This window comes from Mytilus edulis, chromosome 2 (genome assembly GCF_963676685.1).
Source record: "Mytilus edulis chromosome 2, xbMytEdul2.2, whole genome shotgun sequence".
NCBI lineage: Eukaryota > Metazoa > Mollusca > Bivalvia > Mytilida > Mytilidae > Mytilus > Mytilus edulis.
Window position 1 is genome coordinate 19,790,708 of NC_092345.1, and position 16,751 is coordinate 19,807,458.

Here is a 16,751-nt window from a genome sequence, read left to right on the forward strand (position 1 = left end):
TGTGATTTATATAGACATCCCTTGAACGCTTCGATTAGTTCTATAGATAAACATGTATTTCTAAAGGATTTTAACGACATGTTACTATCAGATATAAACTAAAAAGTCGTTTTATACTTTCTGTAAGTGCAACAGTGTACCTACAAATGTACCTACGAGCCAAAATTTAAAAAAAAAATAGTTATAGGATAAATTGATAAAACAAACTGCGCAATCGTAGACACTTTTCAAGTGTTACAAGATTTTGGAAATATGTAAAATTAAGGAATGTGTTTCCCTCACGCAAAGCTCTGTTTCCTTGCCTAGTTTTGGCTATACATGTTTGTCCTGTCTTGGTTTATAGCTCTTTATATTTTATTAAGCTTTGGATTTTCAAATATTATTGGAGTTTTCAAGTTCAAACTCCTCTTGATGTAATGGGATCCTCGTATTTTGGTAAAATGTCACATGATTTCCATAAATATACTCAAAATGTAAAGCTTTAATGATAATAATAATTAAATCATATTGAATAAGTTTTTATATTTCATTAAAAATTCATTGCAAAATTTCACTTTTATGCAGAATTTAACCAAAAACAAATAGATTTGTGTATGAAATACCATTTAGTATATTTACTAGTTTTCAATAAGAATGTCTTTCTAGACAATTGCTATTTTTTTCAAAATCAAGCAGAATTGTCGTGTATAGTCATCAGTTTTGAAAATACACTAAACTATTTTTAAAACAAACGAATCCGATATAGTTTGAAGGGATTTTGGGAATTTTTTTATGTGAAAAAATGGAATTAGTAAAAAAATAAAAATAAATTGGATTTGACAAAACGTTTAGGAATTTTGGTCCTCAATGCTCTTCAACTTCGTACTTGATTCAGCCTTTTTAACAATTTTTGATTCGGGCGTCACTGATGAGTCTTTTGTAGACGAAACGCGCGTCTGGCGTATATACAAAATTTAGTCCTGGTATCTATGATGAGTTTATTGACATAAATAAATATCAACTGCTGTACTGTTAAAACACGTAGTTTGTCCAGAGAGAAAAAACAATAATATAATAAACAGTGCATTTTTTTTAACCTGCTTGCTGTTTACAATCAGTATAAACAAGCATACATAATATTGCATAATGTATCTTAGTAAACAAAGTACTTTAACACTAGTAGAGAACTAACTCAATTAACTTTGAGGTATAAACTGTCAAAATACACACATTGGTACGCCAATAATATAATAAACAGTGCATTTTTTTTTAACCTGCTTGCTGTTTACAATCAGTATAAACAAGCAAATGTCTGCATCTTTTTCTTTGTGTCTGGCAAGTGCAAACTCATTAGTATTGTTGCTGTGTTATTTACATCCTAATCCGGTCGATTGAAGATGTCAAACAGAAAACAACCAGCGAGCGGAAAAAATACGATGTGTTACGTAAACGAGCATAACATTTATTTTACATTTTGGAAAAACATTTATTCTATGTTAATCTAAGAACAAACAACGAACGTCTGAGACGGAAAGAAAACACTTTCCTTTTTTTGCTTTTAAACTTCAATCGAGTTTATATTAAGATGATTTCTTTAATAGCTGTGCAGTTATGTTGTTTTCTATTGACCACAAATGCCCATGTGGAGGATTGTATTGGACAGCAATGTTCGGAAGTTATATCCATTCCTCTATTAGATAACATGAAGGCCACACTGAAAGCTGACCTGGACGTTTCCGAACTTAATAAAGTTTTGCATAATTATATTCAACAAGAAGTGATTAAAGCTGTCAAAGGAACGTTTGACACTCAAATGGAGAGAGCTGTTGAACAAATTACAGACAACGTGACAAGATTAACACAGTCTAATGTGAATGCTGTAGTTGAGAAATTTCAAGGTATAGTAATTTGCGTTGCATTAGTTATAAAAAAAAGTCACCCAGTAAACGCAATTTGTATCTTTCTATTTTAGTCCTACTTGCTTTTCTTGACACTCGAAGACTGATTTGATATCACACAAATTACTTTACAAAACATTTTTATAACAAAACCTATCAACATGTTTAGATAATATGCTTGACAAAAGAAGCGTCAAAAGTTAGTATTTCAGAACTTGGTATCGCTGTCTAGACATTTTTCTACACTTTTCTATTTAGAATATTGTGAAATTTTAAAATCTAATTTATCACAAACTGTTGAAACTCAATCCCACAAAAAAAATGGAAATAACTTATATACGTGATATGCGAGGTTTGTCAATTGAAAGACCATTTGATATCATTAATGTATGGCTAACTTGTCTTCTAAAAAATGTAAATCATATGATAGAGCAATGTCTAAAGACGGACCATCTAAAAATCTGATGTATAATGTCGAGTAGGCAGAGTGTTGGAAAATACTTTAAGATCTCCCCCTAAAAAAAATAAAAAAAGAAAATAAACAAAAACAAAAACGATTAAAAGAAATGTATAAAAACTGTCACAAATTCAGTATCAATTTGAACGGTTGAATTTATCTATTTGTGTTTTAGAACACTTTTTCCAGATCACTGATTATGCAATATTTAATTTTGAGAATTCCATTCGTAAATGCCATCTTCTTCTTCTTCTTCATCTTCATAATTCCCTCCTGTTTAGCAGCACTCGGATGAGACCGATAAATATCTCTATTAAAAGAAACATGAGATTCGATGCGACACGATTCACTATGCTTATTTTCCGCTTTATTCATTAAGATTTCTGTTGGATTCAACATTTTGATGTCGCATTCTCTGAATCTCTTTATTCCTACAAAAGATGTTTACATTTCACATCCAATTTTTTATGGAAATATTCTTTATAAAGCACAAAAATGTCAGTATTCACCTCAGAAACTAACAAAACCTTTAAATAGTCTTATCAAGAAGGGATATAGTTACGATACTGTTGTCAAGTCACTAAAGATTGCTTATTTTGGCGTTAATATTGATTCACTTATAGGGTCTTTGCATCGGAACTAAACACATTTATTATAAAAAAAAAACAGTTGTTGGCATGACACGGGTTATGTTCTTCTCATATATGTTATGATGGTATGATACTAAACCCTAACGGGAAGGATTGTGCCTGATGTTCATATGATGAAATCATAATCTTTTCAATCAGTTTAATTGAAGTCTGGACTGCTAGTAGTCTGTTGTTATTTATGTAGTATTTTTTCATTTTGTTTATTTTCTTTGGTTACATCTTCTGACATCCGACTCGGACTTCTCTTGAATTGAATTTTAAATGTGCGTATTGTTATGCATTTACTTTTCTACATTGGCTAGAGGTATAGGGGGAGGGTTGAGATCTCATAAACATGTTTAACCCCGCCGCATTTTTGCGCCTGTCCCAAGTCAGGAGCCTCTGGCCTTTGTTAGTCTTGTATTTTTTAAATTTTAGTTTCTTGTGTACAATTCGGAAATTAGTATGGCGTTCATTATCACTGAACTAGTATATATTTGTTTAGGGGGCAGCTGAAGGACGCCTCCGGGTGCGGGAATGTCTCGCTACATTGAAGATCTGTTAGTGACCTTCTGCTGTTGTTTTTTCTATGGTCGGGTTGTTGTCAATAAAATACTTTAATATTTCAAAAGTGTTAATCTTACTATACAATGTACAATAAAAAAAACACACCGAACTCGGAAGAAAATTAAAAACGTAAAGTCCTCAATCAAAAAACATAATCAATAGCTCAAACACATCAAACGAATGGATATTCCGTACTTGGTACCGGCATTTATATGTAAAAAAAATGTGAATTATTATACCAAGTTTTATAAATATGTTTTTCGGACAAACTTTTGACATTGTACGGTAATACTGCTGTTTACGTAGGCCTAATTAATTGTTTGTTTAATATCTGTTTTGTTTTGTTTCTTACCGTTATTTGATTGTCTTTCACTCAAAAACGTGCAATGCAATTAACCAAAATTCTAAATGTTTCCTTGAACAATTAAAAAGCTATTATTTGGGAAATAATGAAATTAAAGAAAACTGGTCCCAAGACATATTTCTACATACTAACGTGCATGTTTGATTGAAACACGATCTTAATGTCTAATCTTATAGGTCAAGTGAGAACATGTTAAGTGCACATATATATGAATTATCCACGTACCTTATCTCTATGTTAAACGCTTAATGTTCTAAAACATAATTACAATATAATTATTTGTTTGATTTCTTTCAGATTGTGAGTGTCAGAAAAGGTTTATTGGATTTTCAGCCTATATGTCTGACGGTTATGTGGTAGCTCATAGTCAATCTTTGACCCAGAGGAGTACGTTGATTTTTGACAAAACTGAAACCAACACAGCTTCTGTCTATAGCGAGAAAACAGGTGTCTTCACAGCACCATCTAGCGGAATGTATGCCTTTACCTGGACAATATGTGTAGATTCTAGAATTAAAGATGAAGATATTGGGGAGTTCGGAACACAGTTGATTGTTGATGGACAGATTTGTGGAGCGCTACATGCAGATACAGAAAAATCCGCTGATGACGAATGTTCTACGGGATTTATAATCAAAAATGTTAAAAACAATGCTTATTTGAGAAATATTTATGCGCACACAGGTGCCATTCTAAGCAGAGCAGATCGTACACGAACAACATTCTCAGGGTGGAAACTCAACTAATCAATTTATATCAAGGTGAAAAACAGATCGTATAACATATAAGACTATTAGCAAATTGTAAATTGTTGAAAATAAACTCATCATAGATATCAGGATTAAAATTTTAAATTTACGCCAAACGCGCGTTTCGTCTACAAAAGACTCATCAGTGACGCCCGAATCAAAAATTGTTAAAAAGGCTGAATCAAGTACGAAGTTGAAGAGCCTTGAGGACCAAAACATTCTAAAAGTTTTGTTGAACACTTAGTACTACGACTGGATACCTTAACTTAAGTGGGTTTATGTATATCAGAACTGTATAATCGGTAACAATGCATCCAGAACAACTAAATGCATTTAAGAAACAATCTCATTTTAAGATGATAAAATGTCGCAAAATTATAAAATTTGTTTTATGTTTGTCAAATAATACAAAAAAGTAATAGACACACCCGTTTTGAGTTCATAGTTATAACAGTTGAGGAAACATAATGCATTGTTCTTTTACAAAAATCCTCCAGAGCACACGAGATTATCCCCAGTTTTTTTGTGAGGTTCGTGTAGCCCTGTCTGTAGTTTTCTGTGTTGTTTTTTGTGTATTATCATTTGTTTGTCTTGATCTTTTATAGCTCTGGCGTTGAAAGTTTATTTTCGACTAATCAAATGGCAAAATCAAAAGCTCAAACACATCAAACGAATGTATAACAACTTTCATATTCCTGACATGATCAGGCTTTTTTTCAAATGGTACATGGTGGATCAAACCTGGCTTTATAGCTAGTTAAACCTCTCACTTGTATGAAAGCCGCGTCAAATTGTAAAGAAAAAAACAAAAACAAAAAACCACGAATGATACCACATGTGGGGCAGAATAAATTTACCCGAGCAGCTGAGATAACCCCTGTCTCTGGTGGTACCCCAAAAAATGTATGTGTGCTCAATGTGGTTTCTGATGTGGTGTTTAAAATACTGTTGTTCGTGTTTTGCCCTTTTCCATTTTTTTACCATGACATTCGCAGTTTATTTTTAACTCATGAGTTTAAATATACCTTTGGTTTCTTTTGCCTCTCTTTTATGTTTTGGTTCAAAACTATTCATAAACTTTTAATCGCTTAAAACAAAATAACCGCAAAAACTGAATGCGAAATATAGCATTGTAATTTAAGACCTAAGAAATAAGTATCTACCATCAGTCGAAAATACATTTAGTCGAGGTGTAAAACTATGGAATAGATCGGTTTATTTACAGATCAGACGAGAAATATATATATATATATATGTTTTTGTGAGCATCTCCTGCTTTGTATGTATAACCCGCCATGCGAATTCATACTCCATCAAAATATCACAATCAGTTAGATAAATTCAAGCTCAGACGAATAAACTAGTATCTAAGGATCAAAGACCACAATAACATGTCATTAGTGAAATAAGATACGTCGAACTGGTTATATAATTCGTGAGGGTGATCAATTAACTCAAAATTATTTTAGTCGTTCTTTGTTCTACAACCCCAGTGTCGATACCGCTGCTGGTACATGTTTCATCCCCGAAAATTTCATCAGTTAAGTATTATAATCAATACGGAACACATAGCAGACATATAGGTAGAGCAATATCATATTGGTCTAAACTGTTCGATATTTTAATAATTTTATCTGTTTCTAAAACACTCCTTGAGGAATTAACGTTGATTTATATTCCTATAAATAAGCTCGACTTAGATACCAAGGTTAAAATTTTGAACGCCAGACGCGCGTTTCGTCTACCAAAGGTGATTCTTTTTCGATATGAGTGCAGTCCATGATAGGTTTGTATTTCAAATGTAGTTTACTGCATGTTCTTGCAAAACTCAAGTCACACTTTAAAGAAGTAGAAGGATTTTTTTACATTCTCTCACAGAAAAGAGCTTCGGACACATGAAATTTATAACGTGTTGTGTTCATTTTCATTTTTTTATATACATTTCTTGAACCAAAATAACTGCAAAAAAGTAAACTAAGTAAATAATTTAATATATATCTAATAGATATCAATCGAATTCATTTGTATATCATATACAACAGAAGACGTGGTATGATTTCTAATGAGACAACTTTCCACAAAAAAATTAGAAATTTACAACTAAATGTCACCATACGGCCTTTAACCATGAGTAAAGCCCATACCGCAAAGTCAGCTATAAAAGGCCACGAAATGATAAATGTAAAACAATTCAAACGAGAAAACTTACGGCCTAATTTATCACCGATATACAAGAAAATGAGCGAAACACAATTATGTAACTCATCAACAAACAACAACCCCTGAATTACAGACTCCTGACTTAGGACAGGCACATACATACATACAGAATGTGTCGAGTTTAGACATGTTAGCGGGATCCAAACCCTTCCCCTAACCTTGAACAGTGGTGAAACAGTACAACATTAGAACGAACTATAAAAGCCATTTGAAAAAGGCTCATCAGACGGATACAAATAAATCTAACAAACAGAGTTGACGTGGCCGGGTACTTTTATATCCCAACAACAAAAAGACACTAAGCACACATCTGAAAGTACTTGCAGATACTGCAGCTAGTTCAATGCCACTGACAACTAATAAAAAAAAATCATGCATCTAATAATAATTTAATTTTGGATGAAACGTGTCTTCTGATTGGCTGACGTCGTTTTGTTTATCAGCACATAGATATTATTTTGTCATGTGAACGTGATGTTATCAACATTTTTTCATGATTTTCTCCGGTTTGAAATGGAATTAAGAATTAAATTATAAGAAATGACTTATGCGCTACGCGCGTTATTCAGTGGACACCACATTTTTAATGTTATTTCTTCATAGACAGAAAAAATATTACAGTCATTCCTTAACCCTCTGAGTCCCAAATTACTTTTGATTTCACACCTCAAAAACCTATTTTAAATTATAAATCAGTACACATTCAAAATCTTATGGATTTAGTGTAAAGACGTCAGAAGCAGTCAGGTTTGTGAATATTAATTCAAGTTACCATTAAAAGCCCTAGACATAGATTAAGTACGCGATACAAAGTATATGTAGAACATTATGAAGCAAATCTAGGTCCAATCATCAGCTGTTCATGGTGTGACCGGGAACAATTAGTCTCAAAATTAACAGTTTCATCGTTCACCGTTCATATACATGTATTTGTATCAAAAGTTAAATGATTTTCCACTTCATTGAAAACATGTACCAAGAAGTCTTCCAAAATTTGTCGTTTCAAATTATTTAGATTTCATAGTAATTCTATGCTAAAGATTACACATACCGATGGGTAAATGTGAATAAAATTAACATTTTAGTCTTTTTATTTATTTTATTTGTTTTTCTTTTTTCTTTTCTCAAACATTAAAGCAATTTTAGATGTTGGATATAAATGTGATTTATATAGATGTCCCTGAAACGCTTCGATTAGTTCTATAGATAAACATGTATTTCTAAAGAATTTAAATGACGTGTTACTATAAGATATAAACTAAAAAGTCGTTTTATACTTTCTGTAAGTGCAACAGTGTACCTACAATGTACCTACGAGCCAAAATTTAAAAAAAAATAGTTATAGGATTAATTGATAAAACAAACCGCGCAATCGTAGACACTTTTCAAGTAAATACCCGAAAGCACGACACTTGGACACCATTACACGTAATGTATTTTGTAGTTTTTATTTCGCATTTTGATATTTAGTGTACGTGTTCCAATACGTGTTTGGTTGGATAATCATAATGTTTCCATATATAGGACTAGAAAAAGTTTGAAACAAAGACTATCATTTCTTGGTATGTTGGCAAAAAATGCTTCAAAAATCGTTAGTGAAAGGACATAAAATAGCCTCGGGAAATTTGTAGACCTTAACTGGGGTAAAGATAATGACCGTAACTGCATTCACATTCATCCCAAGATGTCGGATGAAAAAATAGGTCAGTATCTGTAGTGTCTGTTAAAGTTTTTCTATATCTTTTTCTTTACAAAGCATACGTTGGTACAAAGTAAATTAATAAAAGATTCACACGGAAATAACAAATTACTACCGAGAAATGTGTATGAAACAGGAAATTGGATTTGAAAAAATCGCTTAGATGGCCGTAAATCGGAATTAAAATATTTTCACGATGACCGTAACATATAACAAGGATGACCGTGATTGGTAAAAAGATGACCGTAATTTGTAATGGATGACAGTAATATATAAAATAAAAGGATGACCGTAACTTTTAAAGGATGACCATCAATTCTAAGAAATATCTGTATTTGTATTACCTTAAGTTTTTTGTAATATGAGGAAGGCTTAAATGCCAGCTTTATACCAAGACAATGTACTATATATTGGTTGGTTGTTGGTTGCTTAACGTCCAGTGGCAAATATTTCATGTATGTTCAGGACGATTGTCATAGGCTCCATTATCATATAGTTTTTGTCTAAAATAGAATAACAAGTTCAGATGGAAATGTTTAGGGAACGATCATTGAACTTCAAAAGGCAGGAGGAGGTATGGTCTTTTTCATTTTTATAAAAAAAAATTATTCAATTCCAAATTGATGGAAAAAACATCTGTTCAAGCAGAGGACAAAAAAAATATTTTGAATCCAGATCTTCACCAAAAACGATTTTTTCTTTCAGATATATATGCAAAATAAATTTTACTTTTATATATATAAAAACATTTAAATTCTCCCTCGCCCTGCTCGTCCGAATTTAAAGCATTTAATTTCTAATTCAATAGGCTATAAACAAGACAAACACAGATATAGGATTAGTTGCTCGCAGTAACATCTTATTTTCTCTTGCGATACAATATTTTATTTTACTGAATTGTACATATTTCTTCAATCGAAACATTATATAAACACATGACATATAACATTGTTCCTCTTTCGCATCGTTTCTTTTCCCCCGGCTAATGCCTCCAACGCCTGTACGTACAATAAACATAGCAGCAACTGCACATATACCTATGTGACCAACTTCAATCCGACGTAACTGCGAGCACCTTCGATACTAATACATTTAAATCCCAAACTTTATATAGTACCTTTAAACCCCACCCATAAAAACCGCCAAAACTTTCCTCGTGCCTCCTGCACCTAACATCAAACTTATAAATAGTACATACTGTTACAAAACCAGTATCCAAACTAGTTATACTAGTTCCCATCTGTAAATATTAACTACAAATAGCAAACGGGAAAAACCCTATTTCAAACGAAATAAAATACATTTAAATTCTCCCTCGCCCTGCTCGTCCGAATTTAAAGCATTTAATTTCTAATTCAATAGGCTATAAACAAGACAAACACAGATATAGGATTAGTTGCTCGCAGTAACATCGAAACAAAGGAAATGAAACAGTTCAGAATAAGATGCTGATATAAAAAGTCTTTTGAGATATTGCTAATTGAAGATAAATCTTCAACCACTAAACTGGACCAATATCAGTTTCAAGTCGACAATCGGAACGTCAAATACGACATATTGAACCGGAAGCTTCCGCAATAGATGCTTATGCAGACAAATGTTTTGCAAATCTTGAATCGATGGATAATTTCTCAAACTGTTTTCCTTGATTCGTTTTAAAATCTCTCCAAGTTGAACTCTTGGTACTGTCCGATTTATCTCACATAAAAACGGGCTACTTTTTATACCTACACCTGCATATTTGTGGCATCCGGGAAATAATTAGCACATACACAAGGTCTCCAATATGGTACTAAAACTCTGATCGTTTTATAGTAAATGCGACCTGCTGATAAAATAAAATCAAAATTGTGGTATTTAATGAAAAAAACATATAAAATTGATGATTATTACAAGTCTCATCTTCAAATCAATTGTATACATATATTTAATTATGTACAAAAGTTAATGCCTTCATATTTAATCTTTTGTTTTCTGTATATTAATTAAACTATACAACATCCCATGGTGCATTGTGCAACCAATCACATCGCTCCCAGCGACAACATTCCATGGTGCACTACACTGTGCAACCAATCACATCGCTCCCAGCGACAACATTCCATGGTGCACTACACTGTGCAACCAATCACATCGCTCCCAGCGACAACATTCCATGGTGCACTACACTGTGCAACCAATCATATCGCTCCCAGCGATCTAATAAAATAAATTTCATACATACCATTTCAAACTCATCTGTAACTCGTATCACTCTTCGTGACAAAATCATCTCACTGCGAGAAGATTTAAACATATGTTGTTTCCATGTCTCAAATCTAGTACAAGTCTTACAAATTCTTTACCTGAACTTTGTACTGAAACAGCAATCAGATTTTATACAAAAGGTGGACACTGTAATATTTAGTGAGCATTTCATCTATCAACTTTTAAATAAAAGTTGCATGCTTAAAAGCATATTAATGAACTCAACATGGTTCACATGATGATTATTACAAGTCTCATCTTCAAATCAATGTATACATATATTTAATAATGTACAAAAAGTTAATGCCTTCATATTTAATCTTTTGTTTTCTGTATATTAATTAAACTATACAACATCCCATGGTGCATTGTGCAACCAATCACATCGCTCCCAGCGACAACATTCCATGGTGCACTACACTGCAACCAATCACATCGCTCCCAGCGACAACATTCCATGGTGCACTACACTGTGCAACCAATCACATCGCTCCCAGCGACAACATTCCATGGTGCACTACACTGTGCAACCAATCACATCGCTCCCAGCGATCTAATAAAATAAATTTCATACATACCATTTCAAACTCATCTGTAACTCGTATCACTCTCCGTGACAAAATCATCTCACTGCGAGAAGATTTAAACATATGTTGTTTCCATGTCTCAAATCTAGTACAAGTCTTACAAATTCTTTTCCTGAACTTTGTACTGAAACAGTAATCAGATTTATACAAAAGGTGGACACTGTAATATTTAGTGAGCATTTCATCTATCAACTTTTAAATAAAAGTTGCATGCTTAAAAGCTGATTTGTTTTTCATATTAATGAACTCAACATGGTTCACATGGTTCAGTATTGAATGGAAATATATAACCAAATTCTGTAGTATTTTAAAATAAAATCATAAACCTGTAAAACGGTTTTTAAAAGAACACAGATATATTGATTTTCGCTTCTAACTTAATAATACGTTCCAGTCATGATTTCAGAATGTAAATAAAGTCAACATTATACTCAACTCCGTCATGTGAAAACATGTTCCTCTTTCGCATCGTTTCTTTTCCCCCGGCTAATGCCTCCAACGCCTGTACGTACAATAAACATAGCAGCAACTGCACATATACCTATGTGACCAACTTCAATCCGACGTAACTGCGAGCACCTTCGATACTAATACATTTAAATCCCAAACTTTATATAGTACCTTTAAACCCCACCCATAAAAACCGCCAAAACTTTCCTCGTGCCTCCTGCACCTAACATCAAACTTATAAATAGTACATACTGTTACAAAACCAGTATCCAAACTAGTTATACTAGTTCCCATCTGTAAATATTAACTACAAATAGCAAACGGGAAAAACCCTATTTCAAACGAAATAAAATACATTTAAAACTTCCTCAACCGCACAGGTAAGTCTGTACACAGTAGTTTTTTAGGTGAAAATACGGCCCTACATGTATTTGCCAATATGCTGTGATGAACCTAAATACTAGTGTTAAATTTTGACTAAATAATTTTTTAATTGATAGCGCTGAAGGGCTTCGGTGAAAAAACTCGAACAAAAAAACATTCGTATTCCTGATCATCTCCAGTTTGTGAGTTCTACATCAATTTCATGTACTAATTCAGAGTCAGTTTTATGTCATTTCTTGCATATATTTTTTTTGTAAGCTTACTTTTCAAGTTTTTACATGACAGCAAAATTAAATTGAGAATGGAAATGGGAAATACAAGCATGTCAAAAACTTGCTTTCGAATAATGCTTAATCATGTCGTAGCTGTTTTCAAGAACACACATTTGGTTTCCAGACAATATCTTTAGTATCAGTGCATGGATCTCTATGGAATTGTACTAGAAGGTTCAATACACAAAAAGGAGATTAGAATTGATTTTGGGGTTATGGTACAACATTTTTTGGGGGGCTTTACTTTTTTTTTTACAAAATATTTGGTTTTTCTTTAAAATTTTACCATATTTACATTGATTATTACTCATCTAGTATGTATAGATGCAACAAATACTTATTTGGCAGGAGATGCACACAAAATAGGGTGGTTTAATTATTTTATCTGTAATTTTTGCATTTTTTCCTACGAGGTGTACTCCTTGATAATGTCGACTTCAGTATCATGATAAAGAAAATATATTTGGTAAGTATATTCACAATTGACATGCGCCAGTGCGCTGCAAATGGATCTTCTTTCCCTTTAATTCCCAAAATTGCACATGATTTTTTTTCTCTCAAAGAAGCGCATGACACATGAATTATTTGGTAAATAAAACACTTGTCATTGTTTGAAACTTTCAGTAATAAAAATTTAGTTAACCATTTATTGAATGTTTCATTGATAGTGTGAAAAATTTTAACAGAAAATGTACAAAACGCTTGATATAATTGCATTATCTTCAGAATTATTGATAACTTTCCTCACTATATATTCACAAGAACATATAACCAACATAACGTCAATGCTTCTCTAAATCTGAGTTTTATACATATACTGGCATGGCTGGTGCTGTTCCAAATTGTCTTCTTTTTTTGTTTCTTGAGAAGTATTTGTTTAACCTGTTCAGTCACTATAAAGTGTTACAATTCTTATTTAGACGCAACACATAAATAGTGACCAAAAAGGTACCGCTTTCACATGAGAGAAGCTAGAAAAAAAATGTACACATTTTCAATATTTTTGTAGGACTATCGTATAAAATTAAGGAGATATGTAGTTAGAGACTGCTGCTGAACAGAAATGTTTGGGTTCACCTGAAACCTGTTTTCAAATAATCCATATTGAAGTTTGAAGGGTCCAATATTAAAATGTTTGATTTCAACTGACTTAAAAAATTTTGTGTTTTTATATGCTAAATATACATAAATTTGTGGTTGTATCAGGCTGTGCGTGGCAAATTATTTTAATGCCTTTAGGTTTGTACTTTTATTTTTCGTCATGAAAATAAATTTGTAGTTGTGAAGTTGCTAACATGAGAGTTCCCAACTTGCACCTAAAAAATGTATATTGTCAGTTTTTTCACCAACTTTTTTTATAAACCAGACAAAAGTCCATTCTGTGCCTATTAAATAATTTTATAGACTATCCTTGAATTGTTTCAATAGTTACACCAATTTAATTTTTAGTCCAGGTAGAGTCATAGAAAAATGGGTTTTAACTGTAATTGATTATGTAATGAGGTCAGTACCCAAATTCCATACATCATTACATGTTTAATTTCAAATCCTTAAAACTGGAATATAAAGCAGATGTTTTGTTTTATTTCTTCAAATACTTTGAACAATATGACAATTAAATTTGCTCATTTTAAATAGATAATAATTAGACAACTTCACATGGTGAAAGGAAACTTGTAAGATTTCAACAGCTTTTTATGTTGAATAGGTGCAATTTGGTTACTGAGAGCAATTTTGGTACCGTGATGTTATATAACCATAAGTGTGTATTGCTAAATAGGTTGAAATGTAAACCTGGCATAGTGATAAAGCACTTGATAGAGTGAAAATGTTTTGATCAGGTTTAAACTGACGCATAAAATATGCAGGCGACTACTGCAGCTGGAATTTTAAAGGATGTAGCCCACATACTTCCAAGTAACATGCCCTGTATATACCTATCAAAGTCATGGTATTATCATGGGTTATCATATTAACTCCATCTTCACATAAAATCCAATTTTGGACAATAGTTGTTGCACACAAATTTTATATAGTCTGTACTTACATGTACTACTCAGACTCAAGTCTCCTCATGATTAAACTTAAGAGAGAGAAAACAAAACAGTTTCCATCTCCTGGGACTGTATAAGGTAGATATCTGATATGTGACATAATCAGTAAAAAGATTTGTTGAGAGTTTGCCAAAGAAAGTATATGTATCTGTATATGATCTTCACCTCCTTTATAGATCAGTGATTTATCACTAAAGTATAAATAGTTCATGTATCTATCCACCACAATGTTAAAAATAATCCATCACCAGTTATATAACATCGTGTACATTTGGCTAAAACACATTTTCTATATACAGTCAATAAAAGTGTCTCTCTATATACTTGTTATTTCATCGTTATTTAAAACTCATATTTGTGATATTTATAAAAACTGTAATAAAAGCTAAAATTCTGAGTTTATTTATATATAAATAGCCTATTTAAAATTAATAAGATCTAGTTCAATCGGATAACATTAAAATAATATTCAATATTAAAATTTAAAATAGGGTATAGTTAAAAACTTAGCTTTGATAAGTATTTAAATAGATGAGTTCTAAATTAGTATATTTAAGGGGTAATGCTAACTTGAGAGGTTTTAATTCTTTCTTTTCTCAAAGGACCCTATCATATCCTGTATCATATCAGACAGCATCCTATATCTTGCTCTATGAATGTTAAATACATATCTGCGACACTGAAATTCCAATGCAGATAACATTTTGATGTTTATTTTTCTGTTGCTATGTCCAACTTTTCCGTAAGAAGATAAGAGCAGTCCAGTATAATTTTGATTTTATCATTTTCAGTAAGGTATTCCATTTCTCTATTTGTCAGATTATGATATTCCTTCTGAAGATCTTCTAAAGACGCTTTTCTGGTTGTTTCTAACAATGTACATTTCAGTAAAAAGTGAGGTAAATCTTCAGTTGTAATTTGTAGTGTCCATTACAACTGTATTCATAAGCCATGTCTAGATTAGTGCCTATTTCATTAATTAAATGTATTTGAAATTGAAACGACCAATGTACAGAACAATTAAGAAGATTGTAAATTATTTGAATATTTTTTTTGTTTTAAACTTTTGTTAAGTTTTGAATTAGTATAGTCTAGATCTGTGTGTTACATAAATAACCGTGATCAAATTCAACAGTATAACCATAAACCAACGTCATTATCACTGTTCCTTGATATGGGGAATTATGTGGCAGATGAGCATAAGTAGTCATGGTCAACCAGTGCACCGGAGTTTACCCCGCATGCTGCATGGCCAGGCATTATAAAAAAATCCTGAACTGTATTGCTTGCAGAGGTTTTTTCTGTGTTTCCATGACTGGACGGAACTTTTACTCTTAATATGTTATCATTAATTATAATAGTGTGACTTTTAAATGAAGTACCTGTGATTATTTAGGAAATTTGTTTTAACCTCACTGCTAATGGAAAGATCAGCAGACGAAACATGGCGTCAGATGTTGTTGTCCAAACTTCGGTTACTTCCATGGTACAATAAAATTATAATAAACTACACAAGTTACCAAAATATGAATTCTTGTTTTGTAAATAATTAAAATTCATGTCGTATTTAACATTGAAATTATTCAGATCTGTCCCTTTTTTCAAGTTCGCGTTGAAACGTTAAATTCGGCAGCCATTAAAAAAATTAATCGTACGAGATTTAACGAGAGTGACGAAACTTTTTAGATGGGTCGTGTAGAGAGAGTTGTCGTTCTTTATTTCAAAACGGTGCTTCTACCATAAGTGCCAGCTTTACCAGCTAAAGCTGGCATATCAAATAATTAATCGTATTAGTATAACGTATTTATAAGAAAGACAGCATTGTCTATAGGTAGAAGAAATAAGAGGTGCTTCAAATACAAGATAGTTCACCATGTGTAGCCTCCAACTACAGGCCAAAAGATTTTTTTTATTTCTGGGATTCCTTATCATGACATATAATAAATACACCTTTTTAAAAATGTCAATGCATGTACACCCATTGATATTATATCGTTTCAACTACCATTGCAAATGTTCTTTATTTCAGATAAGTACATGTCTTATCATTATACCACCTGCAAATTCACCTCATCGAATGTAGACATCATTTTGATACACACTATAGACAATCATGTTGGTCCACAAACATTCAGTTTTAGAAAGAAAGTTTTGGATGAAAACACTGGTCATGCTGCATATCGGTCCGTACATTT

General features: G+C 32.2%; 2 protein-coding genes and 1 long non-coding RNA gene across 5 annotated transcripts in view; 2 read left to right on the forward strand and 1 right to left on the reverse strand.

Moving 5' to 3' along the window:
- The first annotated feature begins 1,564 nt into the window (after positions 1–1,564).
- On the forward strand, positions 1,565–4,732 carry LOC139511668 (heavy metal-binding protein HIP-like). Its single transcript, XM_071298668.1, has 2 exons — positions 1,565–1,877; positions 4,192–4,732. The coding sequence occupies exons 1-2, from the start codon at positions 1,565–1,567 to the stop codon at positions 4,638–4,640; spliced, it is 762 nt and encodes a 253-aa protein (XP_071154769.1). The 3' UTR covers positions 4,641–4,732.
- Positions 2,001–14,883, reverse strand: LOC139511669 (uncharacterized). Its single transcript, XR_011662073.1, has 2 exons — positions 14,550–14,883; positions 2,001–2,765 (listed from the first exon to the last, which is right to left on the reverse strand). It is a non-coding gene; the product is annotated as an uncharacterized lncRNA (long non-coding RNA).
- LOC139511666 (sodium- and chloride-dependent glycine transporter 1-like) overlaps positions 8,126–16,751 on the forward strand; it is a 36,365-nt gene continuing 27,739 nt past the window's right edge. The window contains exon 1 of one of the 3 annotated variants that reach the window (XM_071298660.1): positions 8,126–8,291. The gene's annotated coding sequence lies outside the window, so the exon portion shown is untranslated. The other 2 variants (XM_071298661.1, XM_071298662.1) reach the window with 2 other exon arrangements.